This window comes from Drosophila pseudoobscura, chromosome X (genome assembly GCF_009870125.1).
Source record: "Drosophila pseudoobscura strain MV-25-SWS-2005 chromosome X, UCI_Dpse_MV25, whole genome shotgun sequence".
NCBI classification, from domain to species: Eukaryota; Metazoa; Arthropoda; class Insecta; order Diptera; family Drosophilidae; genus Drosophila; species Drosophila pseudoobscura.
Genome location: NC_046683.1, coordinates 54,460,549 through 54,481,393, shown reverse-complemented (window position 1 = coordinate 54,481,393; position 20,845 = coordinate 54,460,549). Strand labels below are relative to the sequence as shown.

Sequence of the window (20,845 nt, the reverse complement as noted above, 5' to 3'; positions counted from 1 at the left end):
TCTAGCCGCTCCCTGGGTAAAGGACCTCCAACTGACGAAATACGCATAGACCTTAGCTCCTCTTTCCGTCAATTTCATATCGACAATCGCTGTTAAGTTGTACACCATATCCACGCTGGAAAGTTTCTCCCAGAATCTGGTCTGGTACTCATTGAAGATATTGGTATGGCCGCACCATTCGATCAGTCTGTCTTGCATTATTTTGAAGAGAGTCCTGATTAAACCATTCGAAGAAACAATATTTGTGCAGGAGATCTGTCTCATATTGGATCCGTCGAACATGGCATTGCATCGAACAACCAGTTCGTTGCGGAAATCCCTCAATGCTTGCTTGGAAAACGACCTCAATGAGTGATGTTTGAAAGCAAACTCTACTTCTGCACTAGTAATATCCGAATCGAGCCTTGTGTTCTGCGAGAGAATGCTGGAGTCAAATGACCTGATATTATTTGTCTGTATTTTGATTGGAGAAGCTCCCGGCACTGGGGCACCCAACAGGGGCAGATCTAATACCAGACAGATGGGCAAGTGATCAGATCCGTGTCTGGTGCCCCCTGTATCTGGTTTATCCACCATGAAATCACACACTACCGGCATTAGATCTTGGCTGACTGCTGCAAAATCATTTGTGGAATTCCCCAGCTTGCTCGGGGTGTGGTATGTGAAGCTGCCTTTGGCGTCGCCCACCGTCAGGCCGTTCAATATTTGAAGCTTATTATGGTCGCAAAATTCCAGAAACTGTGATCCTCTTCCATTCCGTTTTTTGTCTTCAGAGATTCGACCATTTGTGTTGGCGACACAGGGATAGTTGGAGACTTCCTGCTTGAGCCCGCCCAGACGGATGTTGACATCACCAATTATTATGGCATTTTCTATGGTATTCGGTTTGTTGCTAAAGACCTGTGTCACCGGCAAGAATTCGCCATTCCAGTCGGCTCCTCGTATGTAGAGCGGTATTATGTGTAGCATTTTCTCACGCCAGCATAGCTCTACGATCTTTATATCACCCACATCGGTTATAGCGTGCGTTAGTCCCATTTTGTTCAGGCATTCCCGGATTCCAATTACAATTCCGCCGATTCCACGTCCGTGACGATAGATCTTTATGGCTTCCTTCCAATAGCAGGCATAGTCGGAGAACAGTTTTTCAAACTCGTCTGTCACGGGTGTACCGGGAAGCGTATGGGTTTCAATTAAAATAAATATGTCGAAATTCCTAAGATAGTCAGTAAATTCTTTGTCCTTCAATTTGCTTTGTAGACCACGGATATTATATGAAACTATTTTTAGCAACGGGACGTCGTTCTTCCGTTTGTCGCGGCTCATTTTGCTCACGGTGGCAGCTACAATTTAAAACTAGTTTCGCCACTATATTTTCATTCAGTTGAACCCTAAGCTTGGACTCAACTGGCTATCGACGTTCCCACATCCGCTCTACCTCTCCCTTGCATCTGGTGAATCATCCAACTGATAATAACATGCAATAATTTGCATGTAATTGTGTAATGCTTACTTCGAGCAAATGTTCCTTTTCTTCACATTCGTGTCGCCCATTAATAGGCATAATTATGCAATTAAAACTAATTTATATACAAATTTTAACAGCTTATATTGCTTTCTGATTGGAGGCGCAACAAGAAGTAAAGAGAAAAATTCCAATTGAAACGCGATTGATATCGACTATATATCGATATATACCAATTGATATCGGCATTCGAATGTCGATTTAAACAATCTGCAACTGCATTATACAATCTACTGTAGACCCCACTGGGCAGGTAAACGGATGTGGATTACACAATCTTTCTTTATTTGGTTGTCGTTTGATGGTGGAATGGTGGCAGGGTGGAAGGTGTTTACTTCTTCTTCAGGAATGGGCTGACAATGGCCGGAGCAGCATAGGTGGTGTACGCAGGAGCAGCCGCAGCATAGGATGTGTAAGCAGGAGCAGCAGCTGCGTACGTGGTCACAGGAGCGGTGTAGGCGCGGACACCGTACACCGACGAGGTGTAGGCTGGAGCAGCTGCAGCGTAGGTTGAGTAGGCCGGAGAGGCAGCAGCATATGTGGAATAAGCAGGAGCAGCTGCAGCATACGTGGCCACTGGAGCCGAGTAGGCCACGGGTCCAGCGGCATAGGTGGCAGCATAGGACGGCGCAGCAGCGTATGTGGCAACCGGAGAGGAAGCCAGGAAGCCAGCCTGGGCAACGGCGAAGGTGAGAGCCAAGCAGATGAGGAACTTCATGTTGAACTGTTTCGAGTTGGTTGGTTTGTCAGTGACTGATGCTGTTTCCCAATTAGCTCGATCGTTTTATAGTCCGAATTGGCCCGGGGGAGGCCTGCCTGGCCAAACGGGTTTACGGCTTAGGCATTCCCAATAACAACCGAAAACTAAATTAGAACACAATTGCGTCCGCATTGAGTTTCTGCATGGTAACGTTCATTGAATGCGGATTCAATCCTCTGCCGCCGCACCTTTGTGACAGAACCTAGCCTTCAATGTTTGTCGGCTATTACCACTCCAAGCCGTGTCAAATGGATTACTCTTTCTCCTCTTATGCTTGAGGCATGGCGACAATTTGTGCCTGCTTTTCGGCTGCTCCCTCTTGCGCTGTTATGGTGTAAGATGGAATAGATGTACCATAGATTGACTTGAGTACGCATCACTCTTATAGCATAGACTAAGATTAGTTCTTTGCTGTTGAAAATGCAGGCAATCTGTGCAACAATTCATAATAACACGAATTTTGTTGTACAGCTTAACCTTGGAGCGGTGCTTTGACCTCTCAATTGTCAATTCCAACTTGTGTTAAGACTGTAAATTACTACTTTAATAGAATATAAATATAAGGCAATTTATTCACACATATTTTCAGTAACAACAAACAACTTTAGATGAAGTCGATTTACTTTCTGAAAATATATTTAATAGAAAAATATCGTAAGTAATTTGTTCATTCAATGAGCTATAGAGCTGTTTTTATAAAAATGCACTCAAAAGAACTCTTCACGCGTCTCGAATCGGTGGCACAACTTATATATCAGCAAGGTACAAAGCTGGATTAAAAATACAAAAAAAGAATAAAATAAAATAAAACAAAACAAAATGATATAAACTATAATTTTGCATTTATGCCGCCATTTTTTTGCCTGCTTGTGTGTGATACAGAATGATACAACCAAAAGTAAAAAACTTAAGATAAATTCATTGCAGGCACCTGGTCTGAAAGTATTTGTCATCGATGAAGCGACAGAACTCCACCAAGTGCTTGAACTTTTGCACGGTCTGGGCCAGCGCCATGTTGGGTAGCGTGGTGGTCAGAATGCTGAAGAGATGTCCAAAGGCGATGGCATCCAGTTCACAGGGCTGTTCGCCATAGAAGAAGGGCGTGTCGGGGGACTCTTTCAGTTTGTATTCGAGCGTCTCGCAACATTTGGCCACCTTTTCAATGACGTTTTCTATGTCCAGGTCGTTCCACTGGTAGACCTTCAGCAAACGGAGCGCGTTGCGTCGCTTGCCATAGTTCTGCATGTGGTTCATGGGCCACGGATAGACACTGCCATTGCGCGGGGCTGTCACCTCCTTGTAGACGCGCTCGTTCTTAAAGCTGATGTACAGCTCGGCCATGGTGAAGATGTTCTCCACAAGCGACACATATGTCCGCATATCGGCCTTCTCATCCTCGTCCTGCAGGTTACCGATGGCCATCTCCTTCTGCTCAACAAAATTGACGATTGGCTCGAATTCGGCAAAGATAAATGCCCCAGCTCGGATAAAGGGCAGCTTGGTCATGCGGCCACCTGGCGACATGTGCTCTGCATTGGCGCAGGTGCGCACGTCAAAGGGCAAGTTGCACATCTTGAGGTATGCCTTCACGGCCAGGCAGCTGGCGTTCTCCGGCAATAAGATCTGCTCCACTTCATAGGGCTAGCCGCGAAAGAGAATTGCGAGAGGAATGCATGAGGCTTGTGATTTGCACCGGCTGCGTGTTTGGGATGGGATGCCTACCTGGTAGAGTGTGGCGTCTTCTGGCCATGGCTCCACGGACAGCTTGTTGGCGGTGGCCAGTTGGCTTAATAATACAGATGGCATTTTCTTCAAATTCCACACACAATTTCCAGCACAGCGATGAAGTAATCAAAAACAGCTGCGTTTCGTGACACGCCGTGACAATCGCATACTATCGATATAATATATCAATTCATGGAGTCAACTGGTTGTCAATTTGCTTGCTTGCTTTATGAAAACTCTCTTTTGAAATTATCACATTAATTATATCTAAAGTAAATTTATTATAATTTGGAAAAGTTATTTTCGTTGCGCTTTTGATAACATTTGAAATTCCAGGGCAGCCCTGTATGGAACAGCTGTATGTAATCGAAATCGAAATCGGTTTCAGCCAGAAAGATAACGATTAACAACACTGCTTATTCACTGTTCCGCCTTCGTTCTTTCTTGTTTCTGTGTTTTTTGCGTTGTTTTGTATTTTATTAAATATATTACAAAATCATATAATTACCTGTATTAGTTGTTGTTCACGCAACAGCCAGGAAACGCTAAAAGAAACGGCAATTATTACTTAATTTGCAAATTAAAAAGGTGAGTGCGCGCGGCTTTCGCTGTCGTTTTGTGTGGATGCCACCGACTGTGTGCTTGCACTGCGTTCCAATGCATTCCAATAATATTCGAATTGAAATAAATGCTCCTTATCTGCCCGCAAGGGCACCAACCACTCCCAAAAAAAAAAAAGAATTTACTTGCAAACAATCACCAAAACCGAATGACGATCATTTGCCGGCCCCGTGTGTGTTAGTGTGTGATTCATACATATGCATGTGTACATACGTGTATGTATGTATGTATTTATGTGCGTCTGGGTCTTAACATTTTTCTGGCCGTGCACATTTCTTTATCAAAACTGGGCATGGTTTTTTACTTTTCCTTGAATTATCCCCCCACACCGCACCACACCACACCACACCAGACTACAACACACAAAGCGAGCGAGCAAGCGAGTGAGCACTTTGACGGGGGGTCTCTGGGCAGCGTCCCTGCCCCTGTATTGCTCCACTATAGCAATCTATCTATTGGAATTTTTGTTTGGAATTGGTGGATTTTGTTTGGTCAGCATCGGATACAGATTCTATCTTAATTCGAACAAAAATCAGCTTAATATTTATTGTTTTATGCACATATAGAACAGTACGTGTAGTATATAAAAATAAACTTTAATTATCTCGCAACAAACATTAATAACATTTCCATTCGCATGTACTCTCTGCTCTTCAATCCAAATCTGGAGAATTGAATACTATTATCGGTCCAACATGTATTGAAAATGGGCATAAAGCGAGCGACGTGTATTTAGATAATGAAAAATAATGAAAAGCAAAAGCAAGATAATAAACTACCGCCAGAACATACTCGTCCCCATACATACATGTATGTATGTATGTACATCCATGCATACATAGTACATACATATACATATGCATATATGTACATACATGTGTTCGTGTGGCTGGAGGCGTCGGTCTGGTCGTATTCGCTTAACGCCCGTTCTGGTCAATATAATTCAATGCCGTTCTCCCCCCACCCCCCACCCCCCACCTCACACTCTGTCAGTGTGCCTTTTGCCTTATCTGCCTTTGTGCGTCCGTATTTGGTTGGGACCTTTTTGTTTTCTATGCGGGGGGACATCTGCCAGCTGCAACCCGGCGGTGGCCCCCCATCCCCACCTCCACGCCAGGCCCCATCCATCGCCTCTCCAAGCCACAGTTCATCAATGTGTTAATAATTGGAATTTAATCAATATTATCGAGTGACTAACATTTGGTGGGCAGCATTGTGGTGAAAATTGAATGATAAAAGGGCAATCCATTTTATCTGCTAGTCCTGCTGATCTCCAGGGAATATACATATGTATGTAGATACATATGTATGTATACTTAGAACAAAACCATTATCGTGCCCTCATGTTACTCACACTACTAAAAATATCCCTATGACCCACATGAATCATTAAGAGGAGGGATAAAAGAGGCAGAGAGAAATGCTAAACAAGAAGAAAGAAACAAAAAAAAAAAAACTCTCAACTAGGAAAAATTATGCGTAATCTTACCGATATAAATGTATTCGATTGATAAACAAACAAACCGGACTTTGTTTTGCAGCCCCCTAGGTAAGAGAGAGGAAGCCATGGCCGAAACAGAGAAGCAACAACCCCATCCCGACCATCATGATGAGGATGTGCACGATGCCAACTACCAAGCACCGCCGGAGAAGACCATCGAGGAGATCATGGCCGCCGATCAGGAGGATGAGAGTTTGAGACGCTACAAGGAGGCCCTCCTGGGCGCAGCCCAGACCGAGAAGATTGTTGTCGGTAAGAGAGTCCAATTAAAACAAAGCCTATCGAATGCTAATCCAATTACCCTTCATCTCTAGAGCCCAATGATCCGCGCAAGGTGATTGTGAAAAAGCTGGCGCTGGTTGTGGAGGGACGCGATGATATGGAATTGGATCTTACTGGCGACATTAGTCAGCTGAAAAAGCAGGTAGAGCGCATCATGACTGATCCCCATCAACGAATCCATTTGACCTATTGACATCTATTTCCCGACAGCTTTTTGTGATCAAAGAAGGTGTTCAGTACAAGGTGCGCATTGATTTTATTGTGCAACGTGAAATCGTTCACGGCCTTAAGTATGTGCAAAAGACCTCTCGCTTTGGCATGCCCGGTAAGTGATTCGATTTGAATGGATCTACAGCCAGGAGTGTGGGGGGACTTTCCTTTCAATCGAAATGTTTTCCATTGAACGAGTATTTGGTTCATTGTACAGTGCGTACACTGTGCCGTGCACTTTTGGGACTTCACGTTTCGCGTGGCCACATTCCACGTTTGCTTTTTTTTCGCCCATAAAGGCATCAGTTCTTGATAGACTTCTGTCCGCTACAGTATGGGGAATAGCACCTTCAATAGCACTAGCCTGCTCTGCGGAATTTTCAGTGTGGTCTACATAGTGCTTATTACGTTTGCCATTTTTACCATAATCATGTGCTGATCAATGTCCCTTTGTCCTTGTATGCCTTGCCCTTTTTTGTTGGATAATTATATTGCCTTGCGTTAAGTTGTGGGTAAGATTGTGGTCGAAGACTCCTTGAGAGATTTGTTCTTGTTTTCGTGAATAATCCATTTACTTCTCTCCATTCCCATAGTCGACAAAATGAAGCACATGGTTGGCTCGTATCCGCCGAAAAAGGAAATTCAGTTCTACTTGACGCCCGCCGAGGAGGCGCCCTCCGGCACATTGTCGCGCGGCACTTACTCGGTCAGCTCGATCTTCACGGATGACGACAAGCACATACATTTGGAGTGGGACTGGACCTTTGAGATCAAAAAGGACTGGGCATAAGGCGGGAAACACACCACACATAGAAACCCACACACACACACGCCACACACACACACCGACATAGACACAGACACACAGCATATACAATTTTTTTTTTTTTTGTTTCTTCCCCAAAATTGTCATGTTACTAGTTTATTTTTTGTTTCCAAAATCTGTAAACGCGAGTTTCCAACAAAAAGAAAAAGAAGCCAACCAATTGATCGTCAAGTATTTTTGTGAATGGTATTAAAATGAAACTATTTTTGTATCTAAAGAGTTAAATGTAAAGCCACGATAAGTATTTTTATATCCATTTGATATCCAATGGAATGTGTGTAAAAGAAGAGCAATTCTCGCCCAATGTCACCCACAAAGAGATCCAGTCAATCCACTCAAGTCAAAACCAAGTCGAGTCAAGTCAAGTCAATCAGTCGGCCTCTGCATGCCATTGCATATGTCTAACATATACCCCCATTTCCAGCTGAATTCTGATGAGTAATAAGAACTTTAAGAAAGTTGTATGCATTTTCGCCATGTATTTACATTTAATGAGAGGAAAGCGTTTATTCTTTTCAACTGAAACTGCAGGGGAAGCCCATGCCCAGCCCAGAGGGGATCCATTCAATCAATAAACTGGATCTGGAACTGGTAACTGGAAATTGTTACCTTACAATAATGCATTTGATATCTGTAAAGTCTACATAAAAGGGGGATCCCACACTGAACTCTAAACTATATTCTAACTGTATAACTTAACTATCTCTGTGTATTTTTTGTGTAAAATTTATGCGAATGCAGCAGAATGAGTGCAACTGAAGAGCAATAAAAATAAAATATATTTAAATATATATGGGCACACATTGTTGATGTTTTTTAGACACCCACTGAGAGCAAATTATACAGTAGCCTCGGCACTTTATAATGCTGCTTATCTGTTGACGTTGCCCCGAAGTAAACGTCATAAATTGTTGGTGGAAGTCAAAGGTACAACTCGCATTACTCATACGCCGTGCATACCAACTATTTCTGTGGGGTGTACGTACGGAGAGCAAAACTTGTGTGGCTTTGTCCTCTCTGTTTATATTCCATTTCGCTCGGGCAACATGTTGCCAGCTAAACTGTTGCACTCGGCAGCGCGCAACATGTGGCCCAACACTCGAGGCGGCAGTCTTTGAATGCAGGAGAGAACAACGAACCGAACCGAAATGAAATGAAATGAAATATTCAAACGCACATTTATCTTAAAAGAATGAATAAATAAATTGCCTGCTTGTAAATGGCGCGATTTGGCGAAAGAAGAAAGCGAAATCCAAGGCGCGGAATGTAAGAAAAACAGCAGTAATAATTTTCTGGAATAAACCCTTGAGGCATACCCAGTAAATGGCGGAAAGGAAACCTTTGAGCTTGCTGTCATACCATACCACACCACACCATGGCCAAAAAGGTATCCGCTTTAAAAGCTTCCTTGGAGCAAGATTTCTTATTTATTCTGTTGATTGTTTTCATTTCATTGTTCCGCCGAAAAAAGCAACAAAAACAAAATAATTCAGGAATCTTGTACGGTTTAAAGGTAAAAAAGTTCGCTTCGAAGAAGAGACTCGGACTCACTTTGTAAGTTTTCCCGACATTTAAAGCCAGTCCATTGGTATTTGAAATTCAATTCATGAATGCTTCCGCTCATATTTGATTTGGGGGGCAAGAGCAGAGATTGAAGAGCTTCCGATTCCACTCCAACTGACAATGCCGCTGTCCATCTCCGTCCGTTAAGAGCAGAATGATTGACAGTCGCTCCACCAGCTCCATATTGTTCATCCAGTGCAGCAATCCCAGACACCGGATTGTGTGTCACTGTGGCCTTTTAGCCTGATGCCGGCAATTGTCCGCCCCCCCCATTATGGTCCATTGCATCCGGGCATAAAGTTCACTGGAATGTTGCAATAACAAAAAAAAAAAAAAAAAAAAAAAGAAGAAAGACACACTGAAAAAAGGAAATCCAAATGCTGCAAAAAAATGGGGATAATAAAGTAGAAAATAAATGAAATCAAAAAGGAAACGAGGCGCAACAGGCAATGTGCACACACGCATGGCTGGGAAGTGCATATGGCGGCCTTGGCGTCCATTTTGTTCCCAGTTCCCAGCTCCCAGCTCCCAGCCTTTATTGGCAGCTGTTGCATTGGGGCTGACCGGTCCATGTAGGGCAGGAATGCTGCCATAAAATACGCCAGATGTCGGCCCATACTATTATATTTATTTTACACATATTTTGTCCTGTATGGCAGGCAGAGTCCTTTTCTGCGGTCTCCTTTTTTTGATATTGTGTGATAATTTATAAGGGAAAAGACCCTATATCATAATTTTCATAGCTGACAATTAATGTCTGATATATTTAAGGGTGCTCCCTCCTGCCAAGTGGAGACTATGTTGGCTTCTGTTAAGCCTATTTAAACTTAATTAAATCTACCAAAGATTCGAGCTACCCATTTCGTATGCGGGCCGGCACCCGACACGGCGAAACGTGCGAAAGTTGATTTCCTGCCGATTGCGAGGGGCAGGACCCCGGCTAATGTGGCGTATGATGAATTTAATTCAACGCCATGTGTCGGCGTGGCTGCTTAAGATAGTTGGGATAGCTAGAGGGCTGCTTCGTTTATATTGCACTTGAAGGGATGAAGGGAAAACCATCAATTAATACTCGAACACATATTATTTATCCAAACTTTAATTTATTTAACATTAAAGGAAATAGCTGAAAGGAAGGCCACACAAACTCTCTCCGTCGAATCGTACTATTTACATTTTCTGACCGATTTAACTGTCCGTGAGTCGGGGCTTTAAGCCCCGCCACTCTTTAGGGGGCATATCGTACGTCAACACAGGCCGGCGACCGGCCAGCAGGACACAATTCAAAGTTCAGCATTACCCTGGCGACTGCCAACGGATAGCAAAAATAATTTGCGTTTATATTGAATTTGTTTTTTTTTTGTTTGTTCCCCCTCTGTATATTCGTTTTTGTTGCGCCAGAGATTCATTCGAAGTTGGCAGGAAATTGCATGATTTGTGAATATATTTATTCAAATGGACTTGCGGTCGAAGGTCGGTGGTGAAGCCTCATCTACATTTTCGGGGAGACGACATTGATTTTTGGTATTAGCATTCCGTCTCCTGGTTAGACGATAATGGGCAGGCCGAGGCAGAGAGGTCGTCCAGGGTCGTCCAGGTGAGACGGTTTCTGGTTCCAGTATACCTTATATTCCAGAGTCAAATTCCAACCCTAAGCCATCTCAGGGCTCTACATGAAAGAGGGTTTCATTACTTGGAAGTTGGTTAATAATTCAGCAACTCATCGCAACTCAACTTAACGGCAGCGACGGCATTCTTTGTTCTTTATGGTTTAATGTGAGTTGCCGGAAAATATAATATTAATTCGGGTAATTTAACCCTTTCGTCGTATACGTATTTGAAACATCTCAGACTTTGAGTTGGAAAGTGTGAAGCCAGCGATTTCGCACACAGAGGATGGGGATGTCAACAAGCTGTTGCCACAAGCAGATACCACCCGCACACTCTGATACACAGGCTGGGGAAGGGGCAGGGGCTGGGGCAGGAGACAGAGGCAGAGTCAGAGATCCCTCTCCTTTCCCAGGCACTGTAGATGGCTGTTGAGCTTGCAGTTTTTAGCGTTTTGTAATTAAGTGAAGCGCACTAATTAAAGAACACTTCGTAATTAGGCTTTATGTCGTGCCCAAACTGACGACTCACTCTCACTATATACTTAGACCTTTGCCACTTTCCACTCTGCCCTTTCCCTCTTCCCGTGAGAACTGAGTTATTAGAAGCCCTTTTTGCTGTAGCTTGAAGCTGAAATTGATTTCCCCCCGCCCAGACAGGAAAAGTTCAAGGGCGCGCAAGCCTCAATTAAAAATGGATAAGAAAGAAACGTTAGTGGTAATATCGACTGGCATGGGCTGACACTTAATAGCCGTTCATTAAAATATAATTTACCACTTTCAAGGCACCACCACTACTAGGCCATGGAACGCAACAGGAGGTGGCACCACCCAGGCCATTGATTTATGAGCAGCGGTACTGCAGCACTGCACTTAAATGAAATACAGCTAAATCAATCCTATACATCTGTTGGCAAATAAATCAGAATTTGTACAGCGGAAAGTCCCCACCCTTTGACCAACATACAATATATTTAAAACCGTTGAATCTATTATAAATTCAAGACCAAGAGATTGCCCACCCACGACTATGGCTGTGGCCCCCCCCCTCCCCCTGAAACTCCCACGGCACCAGCAACAGCTGCTCGAGGGGATTGAGTAATTTTATTCGGCTTGCCGTCGCAGCTGTCTGAGCAGTGTCCTTCCGATGGCCACCCGACAGTGACTTTCAAGAGCGTCGAGCGAAGGTAAACATGTTTTGATTTCGATCTGGTAATGTATTATGCATGCCAGAGACCTGGGGGAGAGTCATGACCAGAGAGCCGCGCTGACGCCTCCACCTTGACCTTGGGGACAGCCAATTACCAGCATATCGGGGCTATCGGGCGCATCTTCAATCGCATATTGGGTGGCCAGACACCCCATCCGTATCCCCCGTATCCCCCGTATCCGTTTCAGCTCACAAAATTTATGCAAAGTCCATTGTGGGCCTTCAATTAGTTAATTTGGTCTGATCCTTGGGCTTGGCTAGGGCTATACACAGTCAAAATTGGCCCTTAATGGTGTCTGATACTTTAAGCTGATTTTATTTTTGTTGATTCGTCAACCGTAAGTCCATTATTATTTATGCACATCCAAGTCCCCACAGCTGGGGCCACCGGCTCCATGAATATGTTGTCTGGGGCATTGCTGTCCATTTGGGGCATTAATGTGGGTCTTGGGAGCAGGCAAGGTGTATTTTTCGTAATTATTTTAATTAATGAAACGCCATGAAAATGCTGTAACAAATAATTTCAATGCAAATAGATGGTTTCCATAATTACAAATCACAATCGTATTGTCTGTGAAACTTTGTGATGCGAGTATTTAATTCCAACCATTGGATGGCAGCCAAATCATGGGACAGACGGCGGCACTGTCAAAGTTCATTACGTATACGCCTCGTGTTGTCAGTCGGAAATTGCACAGCCAGCAAACACCCCACTTTGTGTAGGTGTTTGTGTGTCAACAGAGTAGCTCAAACATTATGCTAGTCCCCGGCCAGATGCAACTGAACCTCCCGGTTCCGCCGAGCAAGGGCAAGGGTAAGGGTAAGGGCAAGGGTATGGCGAAAGGGAAAGGGAAACGAGTGCTGACAATATCCTGCTAAGCTGAAATTAACAACGAGGACTTGGGACTTGGGACTGGGGACTGGGGACTGGGAACTGAGGACACTGGGAGCTGCTCAGTAACTAATTTAATTCCAGGAAATTGAGGTTGAAGTGGAGGCGAGTGTCAATTGCATTAGCTGCACATCGAACTTCTGTGGAAATGGAGCCTCAACACGGAATCCCATGCCATGGAAAAAGTCCATTCTTTCCGTCCCTAGATTGGCTGCTCTAAATTGAAATTAATCAGATTTCATTAGCTCGGAAGGAAAGTTTAATCTTGAGACAGGATTAATTGACAGCTGGATAACACACTATGCAGTGGGATTTTGGGATTAAAGAAGGTCATAATCGAACTGGGATTACATGTGATGGGTTCTTATATTTCCTACAATATTTTACTGACTGCAATTCAAGTCCATCGTTTCTAAGATATATATCTTTTATCAGAGATCAGAAAACAAAGGAATCTCTCTATATATTTCGCTTACAAAATCTACAAAATCTCCTCTATCTCCTACGCGATCGACCATGCCTGCTGTTTGCTGTTCAAGTTTCCCCTAAGCGAACAAACTCATTTGCTGTGAAGATTATCGTAGATTATCGTGGCTGGGGGCAGAAAATCAGCAGTTTGCATTTGCCAGGCACACGTGAAAGTGGACCCCCTATAATGAGAAACTGCTAATGGAACGAAAGCGTAAAACCAAAACAGAGCCACTAGCGCTAGTCGCTGTCTCTCTCTCTCTCTCGCTCTGGTCTGCCTCCACGTTTTGCTTCGCTCTCTGCTCGCTGGCAAGCAAGGTCGGCAACATGTTGCTTGTTGAACACTCGGTTTCGTTTCTCATCCAATTTTGATTAGAACGTCCACGGTTGGCGTTGCGTGCGGTTCTCGGTTTTTCGGTTTTCGGTTCTCGATTTTTGGCGCTCGGCAGTCGGTGCCGATTTCGCGCGTTTCCTTGCCTTTGCTTTAGTGTTTTAAGTGAGCGTGAATGTGAATTTTTTTTTAAACAACATCTGCCATCGAGCAGTGGCCCTACACATGTGTATGCCTATATGTTCAAATATATTCCATTGATATTGTATATACAACTGGGAATAATCTGTACAGCGGAGGAGTATCATCCAGCAATTAGGTATTGTATGCCGCCAAGCAGCGCCATTCGAAATTTTCAAAGAAAATGCCCGGCAAACCCCCAACTCCCAACGAACGGTACTTATTTCAAAATGTGCAGTGCTGAAAGAGGAAACGAGAGTTTGGTTAAACAATAGGTTTTCTAATTTCGAAGGTGCCAAAGTTTCTTAAGCCACAAGTAACTAAACAAAAAAACTCGTGATAAATTAGATGATTTTTTTTTGTTTGAAAGCCAAGCTTTAAACCCTTTCTAAAATGTTTTTTTTTGCCAGAAAACCGGCAAAAACAAAAAAAAAAATATTGTTTACCCACCGCCTGCTTTCCCACAATCGAGTGTAACTAATTTCCCAGCTCAAGAGCAACTGCATAAGTTTCTAAAAATACTTGCGATTCGAGAACGCGAATAAACGAATCGAATCGAATCTGAATCTGAATGGGCAATGGGCAGCAGCGACAGATCGAAATAACCGGAGCACGGCGCTCTCCCTTCGGCGCTCTCGACTCTCGACTCTCGGCTCTCTATCTCTGGCATGTGTGTGTGTGTGTGATAGTGCTAATCGTATCTGATTTCGAATTTCTATAAAATATTTATATTCATTTGAGTTCTTTTCGGCTGGGCTCTTGATTAAATTAAACCAGCAACAACAAGTGTCTCCAAACTAAATATATATTTTATTTTATGAAGAAGGAAATCAAGAAGAAAACTTGGCAGCTGGCGGCGACACTTTGCGTCAGTTCTTGCTGCTGCTTTTCGGTTTATATTCGGTTTATTTTTTGTTTTTAATTTTTTGTTTTTGTTGTTGTTGTTGTTGCAATTTTTAGCAAAGCGTCGGTCGAACGCGTTAATGATCGCGTATGTGTGACTGTCTCTGATGAAAGAAGCGATACAAAAATATATACATACACACTCGTCGATATGTACATACATATAAATAAATATACTCGTATATAAATTTATTTAGCAGCCGCAGATACTTGAACATGTGTGTGTGTGTGTTTTTTTTTTTCTTTATATATTTTTGTTTCATTAATTTATAATCTCTGATGGCAGAAGAGGAAAGAAGTGTGGATATGACAATGTTGTTTGAAATTAACTTAATTGCTGAAGATTGATTAGCCAGCGAAATAGACTTTTTTCCCCAGCATACAATATTGTAATAATTTCTAAAATATGCACTTAAAAGAGTTCATTGTTCTCATAACTTGAGGGTTATTTTATCGTAGTGTAAATCTCGTATAATCAACAAAGACCCAGATGAAATGACCTTAGCATTTGTCCTCACATTTATGAAACATATTTCGTTTATTTATAAACGTAAGCCACACACTTAACAACACCAACTCGGCCAAATCATTTGCCAAATGCTGTTGGCTTTAAATAAATCAAGTTATAAAAGTGTTCTCACCGATTTCGTTTTGGCTCGCGGCTCCGCATTAATAAATTAACGCCCCCACCTCGGTATTTCGCATTTTTCCAGTTTCTATTTTTTCCTCCCCCCCCCTTTTTTTTTGTTTTTTTTTTGCCTTTTATCTTTATGGCCGGCCAAGACACCAAGTTAAAATTCTATAAAAATATTGTCATGCTTTTCCATATACTCGTAGTACTACCAGGTCTATGCATACCTACAATCGTATGTGAAAGCAAAATTAAATTAACTTTGGAAATGCCTCCTCCTCCCCCGCCCCTTCCAGATCTGATAAGGGAATGAAAAAAGACTTTGAAAATTCATTTAGATTTTTTTTTGTTTTTGTTTTTTCGGGGGTGGCACTCCTTTATCAAAAGCGATAGGGCCGATAAAATAGTTCATTGAAGCCTACCAGTAATTCCAATGAGACAAATTGTATTTTACATTTCTGCCAAGTGTATGTATAATTTATGAATCGAAAAGACAAAAGCTCCAATCCCCACCAACCAAAAATATAAACGAGGTGGAACGTTGTGAGTTGCTGCGGACACCGCAACTCTACGGTTATACCCGATACTAAGTCAGTATGGCTCTCCTCCGGCAGAGGCCGCTAATATTAAACGACACGACAAAGAGTGCGTGCGAGAGAGACAGAATATCAGTCTGAGCGTGACGTCGGGTGCTGCGTAGCCACTGCAAATTGATTTGTTCCTTTTGGCTATAAAAATGATCTGATCTGATCCAGATTCAGCAATCTAATAGATATGGTCATTGTCTATAATTCTGCGTTTTTAGTTTTCTCAAATCTGCAATATTGTGGATGCAACAGATTTTCGTCCTTTGTGGGGGCGGATGGGGGTGGGGCGAAATTCTGAGATATACGTTTTATAGTGACATCTTAAAGGAGCGTGTGTACCAAATTTGGTTACTCTAGCCTTAATAGTCTCTGAGATTTGTGGTTGCCTCAGATTTTCGTCCTTTGCGGGGGCGGAAGGGGGTGTGGCGAAATTTGGACAGGAAACGGTCAAGGTCCGATATCACAGGAGTGTGGATACCAAATTTGGTTGCTCTGGCTTTTATAGGTTCTGAGATCCTTGAACTCATATTTTGCAATTGGCAAAACCGACCATGAAACCTGTGTGTTAGAGTGAGACAGAGCGAGAAAGAGTGAAATTGTTTTCGTGATTCTGGCTGTAATAATTATACGATCTGGTTCAGATTTTGCACTCTAGAAGATATAGGCATCTTCTACGATTCTGCGTTTTTAGTTTTCTCGTATCGTTGAAATTGTGGATGCCACAGATTTTCGCCCTTTGTGGGGGCGGAAGTGGGCGGGGCAAAGTTTTGAAATATTTTTGGAGCAGTGACATATCACAGAAGTCTGGATCCAAAACATCGTTGCTCTAGCTCTTATAGTCTTTGAGCATTAGGCGCTGAAGGGGACGGACAGACGGACAGACGGACAGACGGACAGACGGACGGACGGACAGACGGACAGACAGACATGGCTCAATCGACTCGGCTATTGATGCTGATCAAGAATATATATACTTTATGGGGTCGGAAACGATTCCTTCTGGACGTTACACACATCCACTTTCACCACAAATCTAATATACCCCAATACTCATTTTGAGTATCGGGTATAATAAAACAATATCCAGAGCGTTGTCTAGAAGGTACATGAAATATTTAGACTTATCAGCAGAGTTTAAACAAAAAATGACTAATACTTACTGTCCAATAAAATACATAAAATATTATGTGGCATGCCTTAGCTGAGTCATGAGGAGAATACCATACGGAAACCAACTCTAGTTCTTGGGTTTCATATGGGTTAAGGCTTTCCATGTAAAAGTGGGCAAATATCTCACAGATACTCGCGTGTATGTGAATAGATTTCTGTTTGGGGTTTAGGCTAATTTGCGGCACTCACATCTACCTCTAGATACAACAAATATTCCACTGTCTCTGACTAGGCCACACTGGTCAGCAAAGTACGGAATTACAAGTGGTTTTTTGTAGCTGTTTCATTTGGATGATTATATGGACTACTGTGCTGTGGAGACCTTGTCCCCAGGTCTCTTTCGAAACAAGTATATTACAATGATATACATACATATTTTAAAGGTATATGAAACCCCAAGTTAATTGCTTAGAGAGAGAGGGATAGATTTGGGAATTTGTTTCCAATTGATCCAAAATTGTTTAGCAGATCTTCTGGTGTCTTTTTGCTATCAAATAATCTAAAGTAATATTTTATTTTCAGCCCGAATTTAGGGCCAAATTTTCTGCTGTCTAGTGTACACCATACACCAAACGTATGTTTGTACGATTAGCACACTTTTTCTGTATTTTTTTTTTGCACACTATTTCCTCTCCGACTTGACTTTGTCAAGTTTAAAAAAATTTGTGAAAATTGCGTTTTTATTTATGTACACAATTGCAATTGCCTCTGTGTGTGTGTGTGTGTGTAGTATTTTCTTATTTTCATAATATCTCCGTCACTGCATATATGTACACATGCACACACATATATGTGTGCGTGTGTGTATGTAAAATATATTTATATTTATTTCTCGTTTGAATTTAATTAAATTTGCACATTTGTGTTAAATTTTCAACACATGTGTCTCTGTCCGTCTCTCGTGCCTTGCGTGCTCGTCTGTGAGTGTGTGTGTGTGTGTGTGTGTGTGTCTTTCATATATTTTATACACTCGGTCGGTCCCTCCGTCTGTCCATCTGTCAGTCCGCGTGCCCGTGCCCCCCATGTGTCAACCTAGACGCCTAATCAAACAGCAACAACAAATGTTGGCAGTCAAATTCAGAGCCCTGAGAAAGAGAGCGCCAGAGACACGACACGAAAATGATAATAAACATGTCTAATGGCGGCTAACGAGAACAAAGAGGAACAGCAACAAACAATAAATAATAGATCTTACAATTTTAACTTCAATAAAATACAATAAAAAAAAGGAACAAATACTATCGAATAATTCTATAAATACATTGTTCTGTTTACGCTTAATTATACGAATAATTCAAGCACGTTCCATCTTCTGATGATGTTAAAAAAAGCAGAAATTGAATCAAAATAGAGACACAAAAGCTGCATTTATCCAAAATAAAGCATAAATATATTTCCATTGCATTAAATTATATCATTTATTCCCTGCCCCATTCACTGAAAATCTGAATAAAACATACATTCGAGTATTTTCTCTGCCAAATGAGAATCAATTTGTTGTGGCACGCCCGGAAATGCTGTGGCATTCGTCTTGTTTAAGCGGCTTTGCTCGCCCGAAATCGGTCGAGTCCCAGCATCGGGCTTACATGGGTGTTAAGGTTGTGGAAAATACAAATCTCTTAAATTCGATAAACGATTTTGTACAGATGAAAGGCTTTGTTGGCCTCTTTGTTGTTGTTTCCCCTGTTGGGGGTGTGAATTGTTGACATGATTTCCAGCTTAAAAGTATTTACTATTATAATAATGTTGCCCTCAGACCTCAGACCTACATAGGTTTATTTAGTGACTCAATTTTGTGTGTTCTCTAGTTTCTAGACAAATATTTGACTTCAATTTTATTCAAACTTGTCGGACACTCAAATGTCCAATATATTGGCAGGTTTTTCTTCAAAAAGATTTCGAATTGATTTATTTGACCATAGTTTTTGGCCATAACTCAGCAGAGGCCGCAGCCTCGGCCAGCCATCGCCTGCCTCTTGACGGTGGGCGGTGGGCGGTGGGCGGGGTGCGGGGTACGGCATGCATTTGCACAAATCTTTGGGCCAGGCCGCTCCACCGGTCCTCGCCCCAAATGGCCGCAAAAATGTAATTTTATGGCAACATCAAGTTTGTCTTGCACATTGCACAAATATTTTATTGTGACAGGCAAGTATTTCGGCAAAATCTGAATCTGAATCTGAGTCCGAAGCCCAGACCGTATCCAAAAAGGTTGAGTGGAAAATGAATTTTTGAATGAGATTCTCAGCATTTCGCGAAGCATTCACAAAGTTCTTTCCTTCATTGTTTATTTCTTTTGCTTAATTACCTGTTGTTCTGTTGTTGTTGTGTTGTTCTTTTGGCCTTTATTCTTTTTTTGGCGGTAGCCGTATTTTTAGACTTTTGATGTCGACAACTTTTATGGCCGGGGGTAGCTAATAAAATCGCTTAGCACATGCTACAAACATTTCCTTCCTTCGGATCCATAAATAAGCAATTAAAATATCTTAATGCGCTCATCCCGGCTGCACCCCCAAGCGGGGGGCTCTCCGGGGGGCTGCTGGCGGCAATATTTAATTGAATTGTCCCCATCAAGGTCCCTGAAAAACGCTTTAAACTGGTATTGCTATTGCGGTAAAGTATTCCATGGAGGGACTCTCATAAATCACATCGCCAAATAGTTGGCCCAAAACCGAAGGACAATGGGCGTAACCCTAATTAATGTTTTGTTCATTAAGAGTCTTGCATTCTCTGCGAAATCAAATTAAAGACCATCAACCGAAACAACAGAAGTCACGCCTCCAGCCACCGAGTGCAGGACAACCACAGGACGAGGCAGCCACACCCATACACACGCCCAAAGGGCGTCAGTGGAACTCGCTTCGGTGTGGGTGGGTGGGGTTTGCCCCTAATGAATCAGTATTCACAAGTCCAGCCAAGAACGATACATATGTACACACGTAATGGCAACATTTGATTCATATTTTTTGGCAACTCGAGCAGCATAGAAAACCGTACCATAGAAATTAGCTCGCCATTGAAGAGTTCTCTGTACGCCGTGGCGTATACGTAATGTATTTATGGTTTGTCCACTTGAGAGCCCTGCTGCACTGGCCATCTAATTGCATTGAAACCGAGATCTCTCTCTCTCTCTCTCGCTCTGTCTCTTTTTGCCTTTTTTTGGCATTCAATTCAAAAAGTTTCTCTTTTGCCACAAGTTCTTTTTGTTCTGTCTGTGGGGGGAAGGGGGAGGGGGGTGGGGTGTCTCTGTTTGTGGTTTCAATTAAATGTTGATTAAATTGTACGCCTGCTTCTTTGGCACTGACGTAAGTGCGAGCTGTGCGCTGTGTTCCATCCATAAAAAGACCCATAAACCTATTACAGATACAAGATACAAAAATTAATAAATTAACAAATGACAGAGAGCTTGAATGATGTTTGAGGACTCCACAAGACAACAATTCATTTATAAAGAATGCAAAATTAATGGAACTTCCAAAATATATATCATTTAATTTTATCCAGCTGTTGAGGCTTTGTTCGATGTGATATTTCACCAATTATATATGGACGTATATGTATATCTAAGAATCCAGCCAAGTCCTCAAGCCAAAAAGCATCCCCCGATAGGAAAGAAACGTTTTATTGCTCAAAGCCCCTGCCACAAGGCCCCCAAAGGGGCGAAAGGCAATAAACAGAGGCGTAATCATTAATCATGCGCGATCAAAGTCAAAGATACAACAACAACAACACCACCACCACACATGTGCAGGTATGTGTGGTACGAGTATCTATGTGTGCACAAGCTACAGACAGACACACACGGACACACAGACACCATAGTGGCACTCGCGCTTACTCAATCAAGTGTACGAGT

At 42.4% G+C, this 20,845-nt stretch overlaps 4 protein-coding genes across 9 annotated transcripts in view; 2 read left to right on the top strand and 2 right to left on the bottom strand.

Annotated features, from left to right (window-relative positions):
- Nucleotides 1–1,789: 1,789 nt before the first annotated feature.
- On the bottom strand, nt 1,790–2,383 carry LOC6900844 (cuticle protein 16.5-like). Its single transcript, XM_002135166.3, has one exon. The coding sequence runs from the start codon at nt 2,241–2,243 to the stop codon at nt 1,857–1,859; it is 387 nt and encodes a 128-aa protein (XP_002135202.2). The 5' UTR covers nt 2,244–2,383; the 3' UTR covers nt 1,790–1,856.
- Nucleotides 2,384–2,832: 449 nt separating this feature from the next.
- Nucleotides 2,833–4,237, bottom strand: LOC6900843 (metaxin-2). Of its 3 annotated transcripts, none has more exons than XM_033381735.1 (3): nt 4,008–4,237; nt 3,217–3,926; nt 2,833–2,911 (listed from the first exon to the last, which is right to left on the bottom strand). In XM_033381735.1, exons 1-3 carry the CDS (start codon nt 4,089–4,091, stop codon nt 2,905–2,907), a joined length of 801 nt encoding a protein of 266 aa, XP_033237626.1. In that variant the 5' UTR covers nt 4,092–4,237; the 3' UTR covers nt 2,833–2,904. The 3 variants fall into 3 exon arrangements, with proteins under 3 accessions (XP_033237626.1, XP_033237624.1, XP_033237625.1); XM_033381733.1 differs by lacking the exon at nt 2,833–2,911 and adding an exon at nt 2,945–3,055; XM_033381734.1 differs by lacking the exon at nt 2,833–2,911 and having other exon boundaries at nt 3,106–3,926; nt 4,008–4,235.
- Nucleotides 4,238–4,383: 146 nt separating this feature from the next.
- On the top strand, nt 4,384–7,685 carry RhoGDI (rho GDP-dissociation inhibitor). 2 transcript variants are annotated; one of them, XM_033381736.1, is made up of 6 exons: nt 4,384–4,598; nt 6,173–6,384; nt 6,447–6,556; nt 6,625–6,739; nt 7,131–7,136; nt 7,218–7,685. In XM_033381736.1, exons 2-6 carry the CDS (start codon nt 6,198–6,200, stop codon nt 7,412–7,414), a joined length of 615 nt encoding a protein of 204 aa, XP_033237627.1. In that variant the 5' UTR covers nt 4,384–4,598; nt 6,173–6,197; the 3' UTR covers nt 7,415–7,685. The 2 variants fall into 2 exon arrangements, with proteins under 2 accessions (XP_033237627.1, XP_033237628.1); XM_033381737.1 differs by lacking the exon at nt 7,131–7,136 and having other exon boundaries at nt 4,386–4,598.
- Nucleotides 7,686–13,543: 5,858 nt separating this feature from the next.
- The window catches only part of Ac76E (adenylate cyclase type 2 Ac76E), a 35,340-nt gene continuing 28,038 nt past the window's right edge, over nt 13,544–20,845 (top strand). For 2 of the 3 annotated variants that reach the window (XM_015187907.2, XM_015187906.2), the window contains exon 1: nt 13,544–13,840. The gene's annotated coding sequence lies outside the window, so the exon portion shown is untranslated. The remainder of the gene's footprint in view (nt 13,841–20,845) is intronic. The other variant, XM_001353975.4, reaches the window with a different exon arrangement.